Here is a 24,918-nt window from a genome sequence, read left to right on the forward strand (position 1 = left end):
ACTGAGAGGTGAAACGAGCATCACGATCGGAAATAATAGTCAACGGAATACCATGGCGGCATACAATTTCACGAACATAGATTTGAGTGAGTTGTTTGATAGAATACTTCTCTCAGATCAGGATGAAATGAGCAGATTTGGTTAATCGATCGATAATTACCCAAATACTATCATTTTGTTTTTGAGTGGGGGGGTAATTTGGTGATAAAGTCCATAGCAATGTCTTCCCATTTCCAAACGGGAATAGGGGGTTGTTCGAGTAAACCAAAAGGTTTTTGATTTTCGGCTTTAACCTTTGACCATGTAAGACATTTAGAGACGTAAAGTGCTACGTCATTTTTCATACCCGGCCACCAATAAATAGATCGAAGATTGAAGTACATCTTATCCGCACCGGGATGCACATAATATCGTGACATATGAGCTTCGCCGAGAATTAAAGTGCGAAGTTAATCACGATCGGGAACCCATAAACGGTTAAGGAAATAAAGCAAGCCATCGGGTTTGGTTTCGAGTTGACGTTCGGCTTCACATGACATTTCGTCGTACATATTTCCTTCATAGATGCGGTCTTAGAGATCGGTTTGGATGATGATGCTATGAAGTAGAACGGATTTGACATTAACTTTGTGACTAAGGGCATCGGCTACGACATTCACTTTACCGGGGTGGTAGCAAATTTCGCAATCGTAATCACTAAGTAACTCGGGCCATCGACGTTGTCTCATTTTGAGATCATTTTGGTCAAAAATGTGTTGAAAACTTTTATGATCGGTGAATACAACATATTTCGTGCCGTAAAGATAATGTCTCCAGATTTTGAGAGCGAAAACGACTGCACCAAGTTCGAGATCATCAGTCGTGTAATTCTTTTCGTGAACCTTAAGTTGCCTTGAGGCATATGCGATAACTTGACCTCGTTGCATGAGAACGCAACCGAGACCTTGGTTGGATGCATCGCAAAATACAATAAAGTCGTCATTTCCATCGGGAAGGGTTGAGACAGGAGCATTGCAATGCATATGCTTTAAGGTTTAGAAAGCTTCTTCTTGTTTTGGTCCCCATTCATAAGGTTTTCCTTTATGAGTTAGTGAGGTGAGGGGTAACGCGATTTTAGAGAAGTTTAGAATGAATCGCCGATAATACCCGGCCAAACCAAGGAAAGATCGGACTTCTGTGGGAGTGGATGGAGTTTTCCAATCTTTTACGGCCTTGATTTTGGCAGTATCAACATGAATACCTTTATCGTTGACGATGTGACATAAAAATTGAACTTCTTTTAATCAAAATTCACATTTTGAGAACTTGGCATAAAGTTGTTCTTTTCTTAGAAGGTCAAGAATGGAACATAAATGATGCTTATGTTCGACTTTGGTCTCGGAGAAGATGAGGATCTCATCGATTTAAAAACAATTACGAATTTGTCCAAGAATGGTTTGGAAACGCGGTTCATGAGGTCCATGAATACCGTGGGTGCATTGGTTAGTTCGAATGGCATAACCATGAACTCGTAATGTCCATACCGAGTACGAAAAGTGGTTTTAGGGATGTCGTCTTCGTGAACATGCAATTGATAATAACCCGATCGAAGATCGAATTTGGAAAAACAACTTGCGCCTTGGAGTTGATCGAAGAGGTCGTCGATTCGAGGCAAATGGTAACGATTCTTGATGGTGAGTTTATTGAGTTCAGGGTAATTGATACACATATGAAATGCGACATCTTTCTTTTTCACGAAGAGTACGGGAGCGCCCTAAGGGGAAAAACTTGGACGGATAAAGCCCTTATCGGAGAGTTCTTGAAGTTGATTCGATAACTCTTGCAATTCTGAAGGAGCGAAACGATAGGGAGCCTTGGATATGGGAGTCACGTCGGGCACAAGGTCGATTCGAAATTCAACCGGACGGATGGGCGGGAGACCAGAGACGTCTTCGGGAAAAACGCCAGGAAATTCACAAACAACGGGATGTCTTGCATTCTCTTTTCTTCGGGTTCTTTTGCTACCGCTTGGGCAATAAAAGGAACGTACTTTTGGCGCAAGTACTTTCAAGACTGAGAGCATGACATGAGGTTGAGTTTCTTGCGAGTCGTTTTTCCAAAGACTTTGAGGGTTTTGCCATTGACGAGCGGGATTCGAATGAATTTGTCATAACAAACAACTTCGGCATGGTGCAAAGCTAACCAGTCCATGCCTACTATGATGTCGAAGCTTCCCATTTTCATCGGGATGATGTCGATTGAGAATTCGCGCTTGCAAAAAGTGAGAATACAATTTTGAGTGACCGAATCGATGGTGATAGAGCTACCATTGACGACTTCGGCAAAAAAAGGGTGAGAAAGTTTAGTGCGAGGTATGGAAAGGATAGATTCAAATTTAAAGGACATAAAACTCCTATCAGCTCCGGTATCAAATAAAATGGAAGCTAAATGCACATTTACTAAAAACATACCGTTCACCACGTCGTTGAAAACTTGAGCTTGGTTGGCGTTCATCATTAAAGCACGCCCTTTAATTAACAAGGGAAGTATGTTTTAAACAAGCTATAATAACAAGCTTTAATTAACAAGAATTAGTTAGAAACAAATATTAGCATTAGTTTGAACTTGAGAATTTAAACTATCAAGAGTTTGAAAGATGAATACTTAGATCTAGATTGGGAGAGTTTTGAGGTGAGATGAGCAACCAAAAATGAATGTATTGGTCTTGTATTTATAGTGGAAAAAGCAAAGGTTACCCATAAGAGTTATGCATGCATTTTGATTGATTAAAATGGTCAAACAAGGTGGATGGTGGTGGAAAAAGTAATGGTTATCCATTAGTTTAAAACACCCCTTTAGCTTTGGTTGTTTGACGATTTGGGTCCCTGAAGTTCGTTTAAGTCGTTTTTAATAATAAAAGGGTGTTTTAAGGCACCGTAAAGGGTGTTTTCTTGATCCGACAATTGTGAAACATAAATGAAACATAAAACCTAATATTTTATTAATAACGAAGGATTCGAAAGACAAAATGGGTCGGGTTTCCGATACAAATACAAACACAAGTTAAACCGAAAATGATGAATATCACAGTTTGGCCGATTGATCATGGGGTTAAGTTAGAAGATAAGATGAAGAGCATAAACGTATAACCAATTACCTTAAACGATTAAGTACCGATGGTTAATTAGATCAAGCCCCGTCGGCCAGAACAACAATCAAGAACAACAATAGGTAGTAATAGTTAATGTAATTGGTTATGGGGGTTTTGTTAGCGACGATGGTGTGATGGTGCAGACCAAAAAATTGAAGTTTGATTGATGTTATATCGTATAATATTAATACACTTAGGATGGTTTAATAAAATGATCAGTACATATCAATTTGATCCTTGTTTCCTAATTCTTTTCGCCAGTAAGCCCGATTAAGCAAGTACAACAAAATGCACGATTTGATTCCTAGTTTGCAAAGAGAATTAAGGGACAATCCATCATCTGGATCTTGGTAAACGGGTCTGGATACATGGGTTACGGGTAAATGGGTTGACTGATATAATTATAATAATATAATTATAGATTTGCAGTTAGGTCCCTATATTATGAAGACAGAAACAGAAATAGGTTAAGTTTAGTCTAGGGTGAAAAATGCATATCTTTGAAAGTCATTTATATATATATATATATAAACTAAATACAATAAACAAACAATAATAATAATAAATACTCAATAGGCGCGATATTTTCTTGATAAAATTTCCCGAATACCCGAATATAAAAACGGGTCGGGTTACGGATATAAATATTAATTGGAAAATCCAAGTTGTTACAGAAAGGAACCACCTTGATTAGAATATAAGTTGTTGGTTTGGTGGAGAACTCTTTAAGTTGGTTAACTGAAGATCATAGGTTCGAATCCGTTTTACAGTAATTTTTTATGCAGTCTTTTAGGATTTTTTAAACCAAAACTTTTAAACAAAGATACAATTACAAACGCCGCTCTCTGCCTTTCTCCCCTCACCACCACAATTACACTAGTGCCACACCTCCTTCCTCTGGTAGTCCAGGCATCCGGTCGACCATAGATCACCGTCGGCCGTCGCGGGCTTGTGCCTTTCTCCGACCACCTTCCTCCAGCCTTGCTAGTTTCTACTCTTCCTCTAATCTTTCGACCGTGACGATGAGTTTAAATTCATTTATTAATTGTTCTTGATATTATTAATTGTTTAGATTCATTTGCTAATTGTTAAGTTACTTGTTAAATTTTATATTACAATTAGCAAATTAAACCAGAGGTAAAATATTATTATGTAATAATGAACCGACTCGAATTATCAAACCGAACCAAATCATCAAACCTACCCGAACCGTCGAACCGACCCAAAATTTTTATATCCGATTCCATGAAATTGAAGCATTTAAAACTACAGTAGAAACTCTATAAAATAATACACTTGGGACCACCAAAATTTATTAATTAAAAGAGTTATTAATTAATCGATAAATTAATAATTATTAATTTATATATTAATTAATATTTTATTAATTTATAGTAGAATATATAGTTTACAAACACCTTTCAAGCTTCCACTTAATTATTGTATACAATGGATGTATATCAAATGAACGGCCTAATTTGAAAGATACATTCAATCTCCCACCTTATTATGCTTCTTATGTTTAATGTATCACTTTATGGACATTAAAAATATTTTCAATATAAATACAAGATCATTTTTCAAAGGGAAATTGATTTTAACAAAAACAAAAGACAATTGAGTCATTTTTCAATAAACCTTCATAAATCATTCATGTAATATGCTATATATACGGAATTATTAATTTATATTTTATATGTGGTCTAAAGAAATTATCAAAAATGTATTATCTTATAATTTTAGCGAATTATTAATTTAGCATCCTATTCCCGAGTCAGGACCGGCAAAAACTATTATCTTAGAGAGTTTATTAAATAATCGAGTATTAATTTATCGAGTTTCTACTGTAGTGCGCCACCTGAAAAAAAATTCCTTGGTCCACCACTGCTTGGTGACCTAGACATTACCATAATAAGTATATTATAATTAACTAGTAGAGTGCCCGCACGATGCTGCGACAACAGACAACAATTTGCAACGCCATACTTGTTTATTTTAGTTCATATAGCAACTCGCGATATATTGTATAATATAGTACTTCAGTTAGTTATGTTATTCGCATAATATTTTACAAAACTTTATTATATAATTGTTTATACTGTTATTACAGTTTCAAGCTAGTAGCATCAATAAAGTGTATCTATTTCATAAGCGTTACACATATGAAATAAATAAGAAATTAACATTATAAACTATTGTCTACTTTGATAAACTATTATGACAATACTTTAGTCATACTTCTTGTCAGGCTGTCTCTAAAGACAACAAATTAAAATTAATAATTATACATGTGTAATTTGGGATTTAGATTAATGTGTGTGACTTGAGCAGCGTTGAAACTGTCTTAGGTCTGAAAAGGTGTGTGGAGTTGCCTTACGTCTTTGCAAAAATTAATACGTCTTGATTTATTTGGAATGAAAGAAAATATTTTTTTACAATAATGTCTCATTTTTAAACACCGTTTTAGGATATATCAAAATGGTTGCACCGGCCTGCTTCTCGCACATTCTAGTTATCTTGTTTGATAATTTAAGTCAGATGATCCATGAGGCTAAGTGAAATAGGAAATTAAATCTAATTTGAACACTTAGTGCTTAATATCTTTATATATAGGGTTAAAATTTAAAAAAACTGCATTATTCCACTTCCTTTTCAATCGATGTAAATTAGAGCAGCTATTGGTGAAACTAAAAATTCAAATAACATATTTCAATAATGTTTATTTATTACCTACCTTGTTTTTTGGTAATAATTTGTTTTTATTAACGCTAAAATAGGATTTCAAATGATAAATGTAATTATCTATATATCATTAGTATATAAAAATAATTGCGAAGATTGGTTATTTGTGCAACTTACTCCAGTGATGCACAAAGACATGCTACCAAGGATGTTAGTATTGCATAAGGTCTTGATATGTCAGTATTGATAATAAATTGGTGATTATCTAATTCTAGGAAAAGTGTTAATTTGATACTAATATTCATAATTTTTTTATGTATTGATAAGTGGATAATATGCCAGAATCATCAATGCCATGAGGAAAACAATTCTGTATACGATTGGAGGTTTTTAAAAGTTTATTTTATTCATAATGTGGCGTGCGGTATTAATTGGATTTGATTGTATTCTTTTGGTTTTGTAATTTGAGTTGTGATATAAATGGAATGACTGATTTTGTAATTTAATATTAGTTGAAAACTAAAAGAGAACATGGGTATCTTGTTCTATTTAAACTTATATAGTTTTGAATTTATTTTATATCAAAACGTCGACAAAAATGAGCTCGTCGTAACGGTAAACTCTTTTTTTTTCCTGACATGATACACTAAACAATATAAGAGAAATACTAAAAATAAATAAGTTTAAGGAATATATGGATAAACATGAGGGATTGGAAGATTAACTATTGCTTGAATTTACAAAAAAGAATAAAGATGGAGGGTAAAAGATGTAATTACATATTAACAAATCAAATAGTCCTTAACATGATTGTGATTAAAAGTCATCTTTATCCCTTGAAATTCTAAAATTTATGTTTCAAGGGTTGTATATAAAGCAATGAGTTTGGTATCTCTTAAAATTTAAGAGGTCCATAACTCATGCTTTATATATAGTAGAGATAGTCTACACCAGCTTGACCAACTCAAAGTCTTATATCATTCCATATCCACCGACTTGTAAATACGGTTCAAAATTACCAAATAGGGTACCACAAGCAAACATATCCATTTAAAATGTTGATAAAATAATATTATAACTTTATTAGAAAAATAATAATAAATTGAAATTTCAAAATTATAAGAATCATATAAGTATACTACTAGTATTTAGAAGGAACGCGAGGATTCCACTGTAAAGGGACATATATACATACCTGAAGAACACCAACACGTACTAATATCCATCACGAGATCCATTTGAAATCAATCACTTCAACCACTTACTGGATTCGACCCGTGATCGGCTTCGGCTCTAATATCATCCATACGTGCATGATTGGTGAGATGGGAAGCCGAAAGTTGGAGAAGATGAGCTCGATTGATGCACAACTGAGGCTGTTGGCACCGGCTAAAGTGTCCGACGACGATAAGCTGGTCGAGTACGACGCCCTCTTGTTGGATCGCTTTCTTGATATTCTTCACGACTTGCATGGAGAGGATATACGCCAAACGGTAACTATGTATCATCTTCAGTTTGTGTTTGATCTAACTCGTTAAACCAACCATTTTTTCAGTCTGAAGTAGTGGCCAAGCTTGGACAAAAACACATGCGCTCAAAATTTTTCCTACGAAAACATGTAAAATTTTACGCTACCAGTAGGGGGTTGTTTGTTGTTGTTGTTGTGGTGGTGGTCCGGGCCCACCCCGGGCCACCTTTATCCTTCACCACTGGTTAGAAGTCGTGTTCGGGTACACACCCAGGTGCCGGCCCTGAGAATTAACGTGTCTAGGCCGTGCCGAAAAAAATATGCCCCCTTAAGCTTTAACGTACAAAAAAAATGCAAATATATTTTTTTAAAATGACGATTAAAGTTATACCAATAAACATAACACTTAGCAAAATCATGGTATTAGAATAAGTTTATAACATACAAAATAGGCTAATAGCTAGTGAGGATTTGTGAAGCTCTTCTAACATTTTTTATAGCAAATTGATGAATCAACTCCTTGCAGTTTATGCTCTTTAATATTCCGTTCTCGATAACTATCATCGCCAACTCACTAAATCTTTCTTGGAGCATCGTGGATCGTAAATAAGATTTTAATACAATTTCAAAAACTCTTTTATGTATATGCTACCGTGACCGATGGTGTTCGAATTCGACACTGGTATCCTGCCTATTTGTTTCATTTATTTATTTATTTTATTTAATTTTTATTGATTATTTTCAAGTAATGGACATTTTTTCAATTTTTGACGGGTCTAAAAGGTATTTGGGTATTGTAAAATTAGTGAGATTATAAGCGTTTGGGTATCCTAAATATGTAATATTGAAAATTTGTTAGCCCCCGAAAAACGACGTGCCCGGCCGGACGCCCACTTCGCCCATCAATGGAGCCGGCCCTGCACACACCCATTTTGTTAAACAAGTCATGTTGTAAATTTAGACGACCTCAGGTTATTAGAACTTAGAAGGTAAAAGTCTCAAATCACAACAAAACCGGTTCAGATTGAGTCAAAGAAAGTAAAAACTAAACTTATCCAAACTGGTTCGGATTTCAAAACAGTTTTTAAAGACAATAATAAGGTTCGAGTTGAAACTGGTTTGAATCCGTTATGATTCAGTTTTAACTAGTTTCCAATGGATATATCTTAATCCGATTTCAAACTGGCGGATTGTATCCGATTGGGACCGGCTTCATCCAAACTGACTTTCATATCGGTTTCGGATCCGAACCAATATAACAACATGAACCATATAACAAAAGTTGTTCTGTTAAGACTTGGGAGCAAAAACCACAAAGGATAACTCTAGATTAATTTGTATGTATTACGCTTACAATATTTACCATACGTACCTTCTAGATAACGGTGTGCACGATATAACCAAACAGAGACAAAAACTGACGATTTGGTTTTATGTTATTGCAGAAACCGAATTTACTTTGGTTTTGGTTTGTTTGTAATTAAACCAAAATAACCGTACCGTATCGAACCGAACTCATAGATTTTCATTTTTTATTTTGAAATTTAAATAATATATATTAATTTATTATATAGTTTAATGGTTTAACTCAGATATTTTAGCCCAAATATATAATAATCAAATAATTTATTAACTAACAAAAAAACTTATGCCTAAATTAATTATTTTTTACCAACTGTTTTTCTAGCCCGAAATTTTGAAGCCCGAATGGTAAAACCGAAATCAAACTGTTTTTAAAATTCAAAAACCGAAATTTCAGTACTTGTTCTGTTTTAGCCTAAAACCGAACAGAGCTGACACTACAAAAAGCGTTGTGATTACAACCTATTTGATCTTGGTTTTTTGCACGTGTGCATTTATGGGCAGGTACAAGACTGTTATGAGCTTGCAGCTGAATATGAAACCAGCATGGACCCCACAAAACTAGATGAACTTGGGAGAGTGCTCACAAGTTTGGATGCTGGTGACTCAATTGTTATGGCTAAGTCTTTTTCCCAAATGCTTAATCTCGCCAACTTAGCCGAAGAGGTTCAAATCGCATACAGGCAACGAACCAAGTTAAAACGAGGCGATTTAGCCGATGAGGCGTCTGCACCGACCGAGTCAAACATCAAAGAGACGTTCAAGAGACTCGTGGGTCAACTCAAGAAAACCCCTCAAGAGGTTTTTGACTCCTTGAAGAATCAAACTGTGGATATCGTTCTCACCGCGCATCCAACTCAGTCCATACGTCGGTCTTTGCTTCAGAAACATGGGAGGTTTGTATTAGTTCTAATGCGAATAGCTGAAATGTGAAAAATGTGGAAGTCGGGTGATATTAATTTGGGTGGGAATTTCTGACACGAAGTGTACTTGACACAAAATTTGTGGGTTTGGGCTTTCAGGTTGAACCCACGAATTTGCGAGGTTCACCGGTTGGTCCGTTTGAAATAAAGGTTTTAAAAAAGTTGTTTTTATATCATAATTGGGTATTTTATGTCAAAGCTAAATAAATAAAAGAGAAAAGCGAATTACATTGTACATTTTGTTTTTCTGAATTTGTAACTCTAGAGAATTAATATACATTAAACTAAAATAAAACAAAATTTTGGGTTAAACAGGTCACGTTAAAACTTGTATGATGTTCTAGTTCATACATATGACACGTTCGACTTCATGTCAAATTTCAAGTTCATGTATTGTTCAATCCGCCAACCTACAAACACAACCCAACCCCTAATAAATTGACACCTGATTTAGATTTTCTTAGAGATTAATCGGTATTAACTAGGATTAATCGGCGTCTAGTCCGGATTTTTACAACCATGCAACGATCTTTACAATATAGTCCTCACATGGATCCATATAAAATGAAAAGTACAGTGGTACGCCCATAGATTATATTCTTTTTTTGTCGGTTTGGACCGAATTATTTGCTCCAAATGATGTCACTATGGTTTGCAATGAGTGATATTGACACCAAATCCGATTTCAAAATTTGGATGACCATCATAGGCATTTTTTTTTTTTTGTAATTTATATATACTTACTAATGCCATAATATACTACTTAAATCATTATATAGAATTCGGAATTGTTTAACGCAATTATACGCCAAAGACATTACTCCAAGTGATAAGCAGGAGCTCGACGAGGCTCTACAGAGAGAGGTACATGTAATAACGTGTTCGGGTTTTGTATACAAGTTTTGTTATATAAACCTTACATGTGTCTGACAAGATTTTCAAGTTTGTATAAATTTTAGCACCCGTAATCCTTTTTATACAAATCTGAAAATCATGTCAAACACTAGTCCAAACACGATACGCAAGTTCACAGGTTGACATACTATTACATTGTTCGGGTTTTGTATACAAGTTTTGTTATATAAACCTTACATGTGTCTGACAAGATTTTCAAGTTTGTATAAATTTTAGCACCCGTAATCCTTTTTATAAAATCTGAAAATCATGTCAAACACTAGTCCAAACACGATACGCAAGTTCACAGGTTGACATAGAGCATGGCCCATTAGATCTGAAAAATATTTTACCTTTTTTTTCTTCATATTAATACTTTGAAACTATAAATTAAAAACCAAAAGTTCAAATGTGTAATAAATAATTACATTTAAACTATAAATCTTAACGCACATTACCCTTTTAAGTTAAAAACCTTTTGAGTTAAAATATAACATTTGGTTTTCAAAAAATTATAAAAATGAACACTTCATCCAATGAACAAACCTGATTAGCTTAGCTAGTCATGTTCACTGGTTCAACTAGAAACTGATCCAAATCTTTTAGACTAACGCAAAACCCGTGAAGTTCGTGTGAATAAGGATTAAAATCGATGTGTTTGTATTTGGGTGTTGTAGATACAAGCTGCATTTCACACTGATGAAATCAGAAGAACAGCTCCCACTCCACAAGACGAGATGAGAGCGGGAATGAGTTATTTCCACGAGACGATTTGGAAAGGTGTCCCAAAGTTCTTACGTCGTGTTGATACCGCTTTGAAGAATATTGGAATTCATGAACGGGTTCCATATAATGCCCCCCTTGTTCAATTCTCTTCTTGGATGGGTGGTGACCGTGATGGTAACTATCATTAACTTAAATATATATTTGAGGGGAAACTTCATCCAATAATTGAGACTAATGAAACATATATAAATCTTTTTTTTTAAATAATTGAGACTAATGAAACATATATAAATCTTTTTTTTTTTTCTAGTTAACTTGAAGTAGGAGGTAATAGTGAAGAAAAAACCAATTTTCATATTTGTTAAATTTAAGTCATATATATTGGAAAAACATAATCAGTAAATTGTAACCAATGTTGATATATCTTTTATTTGCCTCATTTAATGTTAAGAAATGAACATTTATAAAAAAAAACATGTAATGAAATCAAGTGAATTTAAAGGCATTTAAGAAACTCGGTTACCATTGTATAAAGTTACCCATGTCTTTTACTAAACAAAACTCTGTCATGAATCAGGAAACCCGAGGGTAACTCCCGAAGTGACAAGGGATGTATGTCTACTGGCCCGGATGATGGCTGCAAATCTTTACTTTTCTCAGATAGAGGATCTCATGTTTGAGGTAATGAACTCATTTATTTTGTTCCCAGGTCCTTATCTGACTACTGGTCGGGTAACAAGTCAAAACATGTTATATTGTCACTTGTTGCAGCTCTCTATGTGGCGGTGTAACGATGAACTCCGTGCACGTGCCGATGAATTGCATAAAACCTCAAAGAGTGATGTGAAGCATTATATTGGTGCACGTGCCGTGCCGATGAATTGCATAAAACCTCAAAGAGTGATGTGAAGCATTATATTGGTGCACGTGCCGATGAATTGCATAAAACCTCAAAGAGTGATGTGAAGCATTATATTGGTACGCTGCATGTATAACTTTTTAAGTACATTCCTTAAATTAGAATGTTTTGTATACTGTTGTAATATTGACATTTGGTCCAAATGGTCCAGAATTTTGGAAGCAGATTCCTCCAAACGAGCCGTACCGTATCATTCTTGGTGACGTTAGGGATAAATTGTATCAAACACGTGAACATGCTCGACAGTTGCTGACCAGCGGGGTGTTTGATGTTCCCGAGGACACGGCTTTCACAACCGTTGATCAGGTCTGCAAGTTCTAATACACAACAAATATTGTTTTCACAACATTGATTGGGTGGACAGTTTAACTCACATATGAAGTAAAAAAGGAAACATTTACGTGCCAAAATCTCATTGGTTAAACAACTTGGTCGCATTTTTAACTCAAAACCGTCCATTTTCGACTAAGGGGTGACGTGCTATGATCACATTTATTGCACCATTTTCGATTTTAAGGTCAAAACGACGTCTTTTGAAATATATATGTCACTGTGGCGTCTTTTGTTTGGATTATACTTTCGTGACATTTTGTATTAGATTGGTCTAATGGTTATTTAAGTAAGGGTTACTATTTTGAAAAACCAACATACTTTCTGATTTTTCACAAAATAGTCCCTTAACATAATTTTGACTTATAAAAGACCCTACACACAAAAAAGTCCCCAAAACCAATTTTGCTAGACTAAAGTCCCCTAATATCTAACATGTACTTGTGAAAAAATAATTGTTGACCCTTTTTATTAATATTAACTTATCTTTGATTTTCTAAGATACTAAATACTTTTATGACATAATTTTCTTGCAGTTTCTTGAGCCTCTTGAGCTTTGTTACAGATCACTATGTGCATGTGGTGATCGTCCGATCGCAGACGGAAGCCTTCTCGATTTCCTGCGTCAAGTTTCCACATTCGGGCTTTCGCTTGTGAGACTCGATATCCGCCAAGAATCCGACCGTCATACTGATGTTATAGACAATATCACAAGCTATCTAGAAATTGGTTCCTATAGAAGTTGGTCAGAGGAACAAAGGCAAGAATGGCTTTTAGCCCAACTAAAAGGCAAGCGTCCGTTATTCGGGCCCGATCTTCCAAAAACCGAGGAAATGTCCGACGTTTTAGACACGTTTCGGGTCATATCCGAACTCCCATCTGACAGCTTTGGTGCTTATGTTATCTCAATGGCAACCAGCCCGTCTGATGTACTCGCGGTTGAACTTTTGCAACGCGAGTGTCACGTCAAAAGCCCGTTAAGAGTCGTACCATTATTCGAAAAGCTAGATGATCTGAAAGCTGCGCCTGCAGCCATGGCCCGCCTTTTTTCTATAGACTGGTATAAAAACAGAATAAACGGTAAACACGAGGTCATGATCGGGTACTCGGATTCTGGGAAAGACGCAGGGCGGTTCTCGGCTGCTTGGCAGTTGTATAAAGCCCAGGAGGAACTAATGCTAACGGCTAAACGGTTTGGAGTAAAGCTCACAATGTTTCACGGGCGTGGTGGGACGGTGGGCCGAGGTGGTGGGCCAACCCATTTGGCCATATTGTCTCAGCCACCTGACACGATCCGTGGGTCACTTCGGGTTACAGTTCAAGGTGAAGTTATCGAGCAGTCGTTTGGGGAGGAGCATTTGTGTTTCCGGACACTGCAACGGTTCACTGCAGCTACACTTGAACACGGGATGCATCCGCCTATCTCACCTAAACCTGAATGGCGCGCGCTTATGGATGAGCTGGCGGTTGTTGCTACTAATGAGTACCGGCCCATTGTTTTTCATGAGCAACGATTTGTCGAATACTTCCGCCTCGTAATTTACTTAACCTGGCTATTTATTGATTTATTTTATTTGTTCTAATAATGTTTATATTTTTCAAATGCAGGCGACACCTGAGTTGGAATACGGTCGAATGAACATCAGGAGCCGTCCATCAAAGCGAAATCCGAGTGGTGGAATCGAATCACTAAGAGCGATCCCGTGGATATTTTCATGGACTCAAACACGGTTTCATCTTCCTGTTTGGCTCGGTTTTGGAGCCGCATTCAAGCATGCTATTGAAAAGGACTCAAAGAACCTCGAGATGATGAGAACCATGTACAAAGAGTGGCCCTTCTTTAGAGTAACTATTGACTTAGTTGAAATGGTGTTTGCCAAAGGGAACCCGGGGATCGCTGCATTGTATGATAAGCTACTTGTGTCTCCAGAGCTCTTACCGTTTGGCGAGCAGTTGCGGGCCAACTATGAACAAACTAAAAACCTTCTCCTCTTGGTAACTTTAAACTGCACATAATATATGGTTTTATAGCTTGAATCATTAGAGGTAGAAAGTTTAATATGGGTCGATTCGGGTTATTTTAACTAAACGGGTCCAAAAAAAAGTATTCAGCTAAAAAGGGACCAAACCAAATGGGCCTAACGGGTCAACTCCTAAATTGCTTTGTCTAAAAACAATATTGTTTACACTCTTGTTTGAGAGGGGTGAGCATGAGTCGGTTTGGCTAGGGGACTTATAACCATTGTTTCAAACTTTAGATTTTTCATAACCAGTCTATTTCCGTTACTAATAAGTTATTTATAAAAAAAGTATATCAAAATTTTTCAGCATATAAGTATTGGAATATAATATTTAGGGTTTAGCCCATGGGCCCATTCATCTCTATATATTGTAATCACTATTAAATGGAATCAGTTAGTCTTTTATCATCTACAATAAGATATTATTTGTAAAAAATAACAAAATTAAAGGCTGGTTTTTAATTTGGTGTCGTTTTGGTTCAGTTAATTCAGTTATTGATACAAATATAACCATATCTGAACCATCGCTTCAGCTATTTCGGTTTGCTTGTTCTAGTAATTTCGTTTTTTTAGGTTTTTTCTGGCCCCTATTTATTACAATTTCTTAAAATGGTGAAAAAATGTTTCTAGGTCAACCCAACCTGACTAGTACGAATCAATGAAACGGTTTGACCCGTTACCCGACCAGGCTATCTCAGAATCTTTTAGAAAGTATAAAGGTATTCTAATTATATAATTTTCTACTATTTTATGTAAGATTGCTGGGCACAAGCATTTGCTAGAAGGGTATCCTTACTTGAAGCAAAGACTCAGACTGCGTGACGCCTACATCACAACACTTAACGTTCTCCAAGCGTACACGTTAAAGAGGATACGCGATCCTAGCTATGACGTAAAGGTGAGACCACATTTATCCAAAGATATAATGGAATCAACTAAACCGGCTGCTGAGCTTGTGAAGCTTAACCCCGTGAGTGACTATGGGCCCGGTTTGGAGGACACGCTTATATTAACCATGAAGGGCATTGCGGCTGGAATGCAAAACACGGGTTAAACCGTGACTCTACATGCTCCTAGCCCGTTACAATTTATGCTTTTATTTGTTTGTGATGTATAAAGTGGAAACCTACGTACGATACGTACTTCTGGATTGATCATATCCTGAATTAAGAACCCTGAATTTGAAGTCTAATAATGGAGAATAAAACTTTTGATTTAGGTTTTTAAATTTTTTGAAAAGTAAAATAGAGTCTTAACATTCATCCACTAAGGACCAAGGAAGTATACTTTTAATTTTAGGAAAATGAGAAGCAAGCATGTGATACAGACAGATTTATCACAGGAAGCATTTGTGTACTTAAGGACCATCCACTCTAAGGACCATCTATATGATATCGGTACATATTTTCGGTACCCTCTTTTCTACAAATTCGGTATTCATATTTTCGGTACCGATCACAAAGCCACTGTATTAGTACGGTTCGATTCTCTATGCCAAATGCTCATCTCAGCCATAACCGGAGTGCAACCAGTCATACATAGTTCAGGTTCCCCATATATGATAATAGACTATAAAGCAACACAACTACACAAGTGAGCCAAAGATGGTCGCCGAAAGTTCTAAATAAAAACTAGATTATTATCCTAACAATTTGTAGTTATAAATATAATTAACTTTTAATTATATATCACAAGTGAAGAAACACTATGGCCCCGAGAGATTACGGATAATCTTAGGGTTAAGTAGATGTTTCCCACGAGGGTTAGGTTCAGCAAAGATGGTTATTCTTCTCGACCTGCAAAACAGACACCGTGAGCTCGTCACTGAGAAGGGGGGGGGGGTTCCTCCTTGTGACCACCCTCCGGCGTGAGAATCAGACTAGATTGCTCTGAATATAAGTGTATATTGAGAGAAATAGCTAGAGAAGATAAGATAATATGAGATGATGATACCGTTCCAAGGTGTTGGAGTATTTATAGCCGAAGGTAGGTTTCCAAGCAGGTACGGCCAGCTGTATAATATTCCTTTTCCACCAATTACGGGCTATGTTCGTGCCACGATGGGAGTTGGTGGGTAGGCAGCGGCTGATAGTGACATTTTGTACTGGAGCGTGCTCCTCCTCGTACTATTGTCGGTGAGCTGTCACCCTGTGATTGGTTCATGGGCTGCTTTGGTCAGATCTTGTCTATTTTGTCCATACCTTGGCAGGTATAGTACAAAAAATCTTCCAGAAGCGTACGGACTGGCTCTTTTGGGCGGGAATATTCCCGCCTTGCTCATTCCTTCCTCAGGTGACATTGCTGAAGTATAAGAGTTAGAGCCTTATGCGTGTAGCCTTACTGTTAGTGCGGGTAGCCTTCCTTCTTGGCTTGTACCCACAGCTGCGGGAACAGGTAGGGTACTGTACCAAGGGAGGTTTTCCTGCGTGAACAGCTGGCTTACTGCGTGTAAGGTCTTCATCTCTCTGAGCATGGTGGGTCATGCGGAACCAGTTGGTCTTTGCGCAGACGTACCTCTTCAAGGTGTGTCTTGCGGGTCCAACTGGGCTTTGCGGGGACCTACCTCTTCAAGTCCCCCCAGTCCATTGTTCTTCTCATGAATTGTTAATAAGTGAGGTGAACTTTTGGACTTTAAGCAAGGGGTTTTGAAGAGGGGTTTTTGTTTTCTAAGGTTTTCCGTGGGGATTCTTCCCGCAGTTTTCCTAATGTCACTTGCAGAAATTCCCGACTTTTCTGCCTGATCTTTGGTTATGATGCGGGTAGATGTTTAACCCCTTCGCAAGTCGGGAGCGTTGAGTTTCACTTGCATAGATTCTTCCCGAGGTTTTGGTAGTTTTGGACATAGTGATCAGTTATGTTAAACCACCAATTCCACCTTGAAGCTTCAAACAATCTAGTTCTCAACGTTCCCCGCCATGCGGAAGTGTTATTTCTCTTTCCGCAAGCATGGCCCATAAGATCCTTCTTGGCTTCAATTCCCTGCAAGTGCTAAGTATGCGAAGGGTTTCGCCTTGACACTGTACCCGCACTTGTCTTACGGTTTTTTGCTTTCCAAGGTGAGGGGGTATATTCCCTCTTATTTTTGAATCTTTTTGAATCTCTAAAATTCGAAAAGTTGGTGAAAGGATAAGGACAGTCCAAACGGCTGAAGGGACGTTAGCGTCTTCTGACGGTTTCAGGACGTGCAGGAAGTTATGACGACGTGACAGTATGTGGTCAATCCAGACGCTTTTTCAGGCGCGTGGGCGCGAGTTTTCGGGCGCGTGAGCGCGAGTTTTACGGCACGCGTCCTTTCGACAGCTGTTGCCAGCTTGCTTTTTCCACGTGTCGCCGTTTCATTGCACCTGTGTTTTCTCTTTCCTCCGCATTAAATTCATCGCATTCATTGCGATGAGTATATAAAGGGGGGAGAGGGTGCATCTCAATTCATACATTCACTTCACTCTTCTTCTTCTAAGCGATTTCCGGCGAATACTCTTAACTTTTCCGTCGAGCATTCTCCTGAAATCGTTCTCTTTCACACCTAAAAAATGTCTTCTACACATGATCCCGAGATTAACGTCGAGGAGTCTGATGTATACCCCGAGAACCCGACGTCCACGTCTGATAAGGACGATAAGAGTACTACTGGCGAGTGCCAGTGTACTCTTTCTGTCGATTTGTATCACTATATCGTCAAGAAGTTCATGCTCGAGCCTTACGAGCCTGAGTTTCCAGAGCCCCACTAGACGGTGTATGATGCCCCTAATGGCAAAATAGGGGTTTATGCCTCATTCTTCATATATGGGAATCTCAAATTCCCATTAACGAAGTTCGTATACCGTGTTCTGAAGAAACACGGTGTACACTTGACGGAGGTGCACCCGATGGCGATCGCTAAGGTTCGCCATTTTGAATGGGTGTGCCACATTCTGGGCATCGAGCCCCGCGTCGACCGCCTGATGACCTTCTACTCCTGGAGGTGCATCCAGGGCTGGTATACCTTGGTCACTCGAATCAAGGGTTTGAAGATCTGCGCTACCGAGCGCAGTCTTCGGTCTTGGAAGCGGGAGTTTTTCTACATCTCCGCTCGCGTCGTCCCCATCGCGATGACGTTCAAGAACGGGAGGGCACTCCCTAACCTTCACGCCTCCAACTACCAGGAGACGGAATGGTTTGCCAAGATCTCCCAGATCCAGACTCCGGTTTACCGCTTTGCGGAGTCTGGGATGGTGATGCTTGGGATGAGCCGGGTATGGAAGGATGCCGGTTCTGAGACGCCGCAAATACCTATCATCCTCGAATACGGTTTGAACTTTACTCCTTAAGGTATGCTCCATCTTTTGTGTTGATTTAGGGTTTTTCTTCTAACTATTAATCTTTTTTTATTTCAGAGGGGAACGACTTACAATCGCTCTTGCATCCACGGGAGACTGGTGGTCCCGCCCGGCTGGGTACTCGCGATCTTGACGAGAACGAGTTGCCTATTCTGGAGCAAACGGCGGATAGATTCGTAGAGGTCTACCCGCCGGGCCACGAAATTTTGAGCGCCACTCGGCCAGGTAAGGGATTCTTTAATCCTCGCCCTCTTCATGCTCAAACTTCTGCTAGAGTTCCTCTAATTTTGTCATCTTCTGATGAGGGATCCGCAGACGGGCCTTTCTTTGTGAGGAAGAAGAAGGCTGCTGGCGTGAAGGGCAAGGCGAAGGTTACCTCCGTCGTTGACCTGGGGAATCAGTCTGATTCCGAGACTGAAAGTGAGGAGGCGGCGGGGAACCTCGGTGGTGGTGAGACTATTGTCTCGGAGGTTGAGACGGCTGTCACCTCCGGGCAACCAAGCGTTGCAACGGTGACTGGTGTGAAGAGGCCAGTTCCATCGGGTTCGTCTCCGCCCGTCAGGACTTTCAAGATTAAGAAAACCCGTAAGTATAATGTTTACCTTTCCCGCATTTCTTTCCGCCATTGTTTTTAATATTTTTTGTTGTCTTCACGCAGGAGTGAACGTATCCGCTTTCCAGAGCAGTGCGGGAGGAAGCAGTTCCGGACCCACGACGATAGGTTTGGTCAACCTATCTGAGGCGATGACCCAGGCGGCTGCGCCTGTTTCTGGTGCTGGTTCAATTGCTCATTCTGTTAAGGCAACTGTTTCAGTTGTGACGTCATCTCCGCCGGCCGTCAGTGCCATCTTTACCACATCTTTCACTGGGCCGGCGGTGACTTTTTCTGCAAGCTCATCCGCAGCGGCGACCACGGTTGTGAGTTCATCTCCAATGAGTTCACCTCCGATGGTCTCCACCACGGCGGCTTCTACCATGCCCCCTCCGGTGTCAGCGACTACTTCGTCCACGGCCGGTTCTTCAGGTATGTTTGGGGTTGGGACCACCCCTGGACTTACCTCTGTTGATGAGGGGGTCCAATCTTTGCCTCCTTCCCATCTCTTTGACCTTTTGGATGGATATCCTCTAGGTTCGGGTGATGGGTTTGGCGGCTACCGGCCTGTTACCGACCCTACAGGTGCGTGGGGTTGTTTTGGCCTATTATCCATTTTTGTCATTTTTTTCCTAACTGTTTTTTGTTTTTGCAGTTTCGGATTCCAATGAGGTGTACGCTCCACGGTGGAATATCCGCTGGAGAACGACCCTCCGAACGGCTGCGGACTGCGTCGACTGGGCGCGCCACGCCGCCCCAAGCGATGCGTTGGGGGAGGCAATGGCCAGCTACCAGGAGGGTAGGCTGTCCAATGAGCTCCGGATCCTCCTTGCCCGGATGCAGCCGCACGTCGAGCTACTTTGTCGTGAAAATGACAAGTTAAAGACGGCGGGTAGCTTGGAAGTGGCTCAGGCGCGAGCATTGCGGGAGGAGAACAAGAGACTCGCTGCCACCGCAGCGGAGAAGGAGAAGGTCTTCAAGGACCTCGAGGTCGAGATTCAGGCCAGGCATGAGGCCCGTTCCAAGGCTACCCAAGCTGTTAACGAACAGCTTAGGTTGGCCAAGGAAACCGCGCGTAATGCGACCGAGAGGGCCACCAAAGCTGAAGCCGTTGCTGAGCCTCTGCGCGCTGAGAATGAGGAGCTTAAAGCCAAACTAGAGAGGCTTCAGCAGGCTCATGATGCTTTGGCCTTAGAAGACGCCAAGAAGCTCCAAGAGCTCCTGGATCAGAAGGGTATGCTTGATCGTACTGAGCGTAAGCTTAAGGGCGTTGAAGAGGCTGCTGCTAAGGATGTGTTGCTTGCCAACCTCACCAAGAATGAAGCCGAACGCGCCCGCGATCAAGCTCAAGCTACCCTCCAAGAGGCTCTGATCACTAAGGAATGGCTTCTACGAGAAGCGTTGCCGCAGGTACGCATAGCTTCATAATTTCTTTGCTTTACGCTTTTCTTTATACTTAGAAAAGTTTTTGATATATATATATATATTTTTTGTAGGTTGTGCATCGGATTTTCGCGAACACATCTTATGACGATGCCATGAGTGCAGCCCTCAACGCTTCTCATGAGGATGGGGAGAAAGCTGGTTTCCTGCTTGGTCTAGGATTTGCTGAGAAGGGCGTCCCGCCTTTCAACTTTCCTTTACACGATGTAGACACTGAAGCCGCCTACGACCAAACTGTGAACCAGTATGCTGCCTTCCCGCATCCGGATGTGGAGAAGGTGAACGAAATTGCGGCTGCTGATGACGGGCTAGCTGTTCTCAAGACTTTCCTCGAACCGCCGCAGACAACCGATGGTGCGGGTTCGAGTGGGTTTGGAAGGAGTGGTCCTGAAACTTGAACCTTGAGATCCCTTCCAACCGTTAGGATAGATTTATATTTTGTAGGCGGGTAGATACCTATCCATATTCTTGTAATGTTTGAATTTTTATGAAATATAAATGTTTTGTTAACGCCTTGCCATGTAAACATTATATGTTTTGCTCATGCATATTTTAGTTTAACTTAGCAATTTTCTAAGTGTTTTGAATAAGTTAACCTTTCGACGCGTGTTAGATAATAGGTTAATGTTCTGCTTCCTCTATCATGATTGTGCGGGTAAGACCGTCACTTTCACTTAGCAGGATGGCCAAACTTTACCTATATCTGACCTGCGTGAAGGTTTTCCTCATCTTCCCCTTAGCAGGATGGCCAAACTTTACCTATATCTGTTTCCGTGCCGGTTTGGATGACACAAATTTCCTTGTACGGGACTGATGGTGCTCCAAGAAGTTCAACGCGGATGTCCTTTCCCAAGTGGGTGAAGGCTAACGATGCAAGCTTGCTTAACGCATCCGCGGATTTGTTTTCGCTTCGCTTGATGTGCATAACTTTGCAATCGTTAAAATCGCGCATAAGGGTTTTTGCTTGTGCGAGGTACAGGGCCATTGTGTCGTTCACGGCCGTGTACGTCCCGTTTATCTGGTTGGCTACTAACATGGAGTCCACGTGGGCTTCCAAGTTTTTCACCCCCATCTTACGCGCAATTCTTAATCCAGCCAAGAATGCTTCATATTCCGCTTCGTTATTCGTACTTGGGAAATCCAGCCGAATAGCGTAAGTGTACTCTTGGCCTGTTGGATTAGTTAGTTTTAACCCTGCGCCTGAACACTCATTGTTGGCTGCTCCATCAATATAGAGTCGCCAGACATCATCAATGTCCTTTGCTGGAGAGGGTTGAGCCTCTTCCTGGCACTCTGTTTCCCGCGATGCGGGGACTTCCGCAATAAAGTCGGCCAAGACCTGGCCTTTTATGACTGGTCTTGGCTTGTACTTTATTGCGTATTCTCCCAACTCAATTACCCATTTAGCTAGGCGTCCCGACAACTCGGGTTTGCCTAGAACGTTTGCAAGTTTGAAGTTGGTGAGAATGGTGATTGGGTGACCTTGGAAATATCGTCTTAGCCTGCGTGAAGCCTGTACAAGCGCTAAGACTAATTTTTCCAGGGTAGAGTACCGGGTTTCTACGTCTGTCAAGATGCGGCTAACATAGTAGATAGGCATCTGGATGCCTTTTCGTTCTACTAGTAGGACTGCCCCGGTTGCCCTGTCTGTGGCGGAAAGGTAGAGAATTAATTCCTCCCCCGCCTCTGGTGCTGTGAGCGTTGGGAGTTCAATCAAGCGTGACCGAATCTCCTGAAAAGCTGCTTCCGCTTCTGGTGTCCAGCGGAAGTGCGTTTTCTTCAAGCAATTTCTCAATGTTGACACGAATGGGAACGACCTATCCGCATGGTTTGCCAAAAGGTGGTTAAGTGCGACTAGTCGTCCATTCAGTGTCTGAGCCTGTTTGATGGTAGTAGGTGATTCCATTTTGATAATGGCTTCGACCTTTTCAGGGTTCGCTCTGAAGCCATCTTCGGTAACGATGACTCCTTAAGAACTTCCCTTCTTCCATCCCGAAAGAACACTTGCTCGGGTTCAGCTTCATGTTTATCCGTCTGAGCGTGTTGAAAGTTTCTTCGATGTCTTTCAACATCGCTTCTGGCTCAAGGCTTTTGATGACCAAGTCATCCATGTAAACTTCCAAGTTCCTCCCGATTTGGGCATGGAACTCCTTGTCCATCAGGCGTTGGCATGTGGACCCGGCATTCTTAAGTCCGAATGGCATCATTTGATAACAAAACGTGCCATCGGGCGTCCGAAATGCGGTTTTGTCCTGATCGTCAACGGCCATGTGGATCTGATGGTATCCCTTATATGCATCAAGGAAGCATTTAAGGCGAAACGGTGCTAACGAATCTACCTTAAGGTCAATTTCGGGTAGCGGGTAACAATCCTTGGGGCATGCTTTGTTTAGGTCTTTAAAATCTATGCACATACGCCATTGTTTGTTAGATTTCGGTACCATGACGGGATTTGCAACCCATGTTTGATATTTACTAACGCGTACAATGCCTGCGTCAAGGAGTTCCTTGACTTGGGTTCTACACGCGTTAGCCTGTTCTGCACCCATTACTCAACGCTTTTGAATGACCGGCGTAAAAGCCGGGTCACATTTGAGCTTATGCTCCGCCTTACTTCGGGGTACACCAGTCATGTCAGCTGGTGTCCACGCAAAGATGTCAGCGTTTTTTTGCAATAAGCGTTTGAGTAAGGTGCGTGTGGGATCAGTGATTGTTGGGCCAATGGTAACGGCCTGGTCAGGGTATTTGCCATTGAAGGCCCATTCTTCTGGCTCGGTAATGGTTGGTTTAGCCATCTTTGGTTTGGGTTTAGATGAGACAGATGCGATGCATACCTGGGGAATACCCGTGATCATCACGACACCCTCAGCTGTTGGCCACCCCATCATGCCGTGGACCGAAGACACCACGGCATTAAATCTTGTCATCCCATCTCTCCCGAAGAGAATGTCGTATGTGTGGTGTGGCTTCCTCATTACGACGAAGTCCACGTCTTCTGTGCGGGAGTATTTCCCGTCCGTGAGAGTGACGGGGAAAGATAGGATACCCAAAGGGGTGTTTGTGCTGCCATCGAACCCTTCCATCGAGGCGTAGACCATTTCTAGGCGTTCTTTGTCTTCGTCGTCCAGTTTGTCGAAGAACTGCCTATACATGACCGTTGACGAAGCGCCGTTATCAGCAAGAGTACGGGAGGTGATGTAGTGCCCCAGCTGGCTTTTGATCACTATGGGGCCTTCTTTGTTGGGCCCTCCTGGCACACGCGGGAAGCGCACTTCAGCTTCCTTCCACGCACTTGGCTCCGTCGTTCGTCGTTTTCTTCCTTTGACGTTGCCATGAACCATGTGGATGCTGATGTCGACGGGCTTTCGTCCGTTGCCCTTGTACCGATTGTCATTTCTCCCTCCGTTCTTGATTGACGCCACGAGGTGTGTAAGTTTTCCATCTTTGACGAATGTTTCGACAATATCCTTCAAATATGTACATTCCTCTGTGGTGTGGACTTTGGTCCCGTAGAAGTCACAGGATTTGCTCTGATCAGCGTTATGACGCTGTCGGATTATTGGAGCCTTTGGCCACGGGAGTTTCTCGGTGGCAAATATCTCGGTGACGCTTTTGGTGAGTGGCGTCCATCTTGGATTCCGGTTTGACGAGTGCGTGTTGTCCCTTCCGCCTAAGAGAGGGCGGGAGCTGGATGAGGTGTCAAAGTTTATCCTTGACTGCCAAATACCAAGCTTCCGCTTTTTGTTTTGGCGGGCGGTACGGACGTTGTTCTCTCTTGTCCTCTGCGTGTAGAGGTTTGTGTTCTGGGGAAGATTTCTACCCAGTTGCTTCTCTGTCTCGGCAAAGCATTTAGCTGCCGTCATGATGGCATCCCATGTGGATGGCATACCATCTTTACCCGTTAACGTGAGGATAAGCTCTGGGTACTCTGCGCCTTGGATGAAAGCGGCGCGAACAAGATCTTCGCTGATGGTGCCCAGACTTAGCTTCTTTGAGTTGAAGCGAGTGATAAAGTCTAGCAAAGATGCGTCCTCCTCTCTGACGCAGTTGAGGATTGTCCACTGCTCTTCAGTATATTTTCTTTGTTGACTGAAGTGCTGGCTGAACTTGTG

At 40.6% G+C, this 24,918-nt stretch overlaps 1 protein-coding gene across 1 annotated transcript; it reads left to right on the forward strand.

The window, feature by feature from the left end:
- The first annotated feature begins 7,076 nt into the window (after positions 1-7,076).
- Positions 7,077-15,521, forward strand: LOC143559067 (phosphoenolpyruvate carboxylase 2-like). The gene is made up of 10 exons (XM_077047767.1): positions 7,077-7,305; positions 9,147-9,538; positions 10,345-10,429; positions 11,137-11,359; positions 11,763-11,866; positions 11,957-12,044; positions 12,256-12,410; positions 12,971-13,969; positions 14,043-14,429; positions 15,213-15,521. The coding sequence occupies exons 1-10, from the start codon at positions 7,126-7,128 to the stop codon at positions 15,507-15,509; spliced, it is 2,910 nt and encodes a 969-aa protein (XP_076903882.1). The 5' UTR covers positions 7,077-7,125; the 3' UTR covers positions 15,510-15,521.
- Positions 15,522-24,918: the final 9,397 nt, after the last annotated feature.

The sequence above is a fragment of the Bidens hawaiensis genome, unplaced genomic scaffold (genome assembly GCF_021521415.1).
Source record: "Bidens hawaiensis isolate Kalapana, Puna unplaced genomic scaffold, B.hawaiensis_p1.1 tig00019691_1, whole genome shotgun sequence".
NCBI classification, from domain to species: Eukaryota; Viridiplantae; Streptophyta; class Magnoliopsida; order Asterales; family Asteraceae; genus Bidens; species Bidens hawaiensis.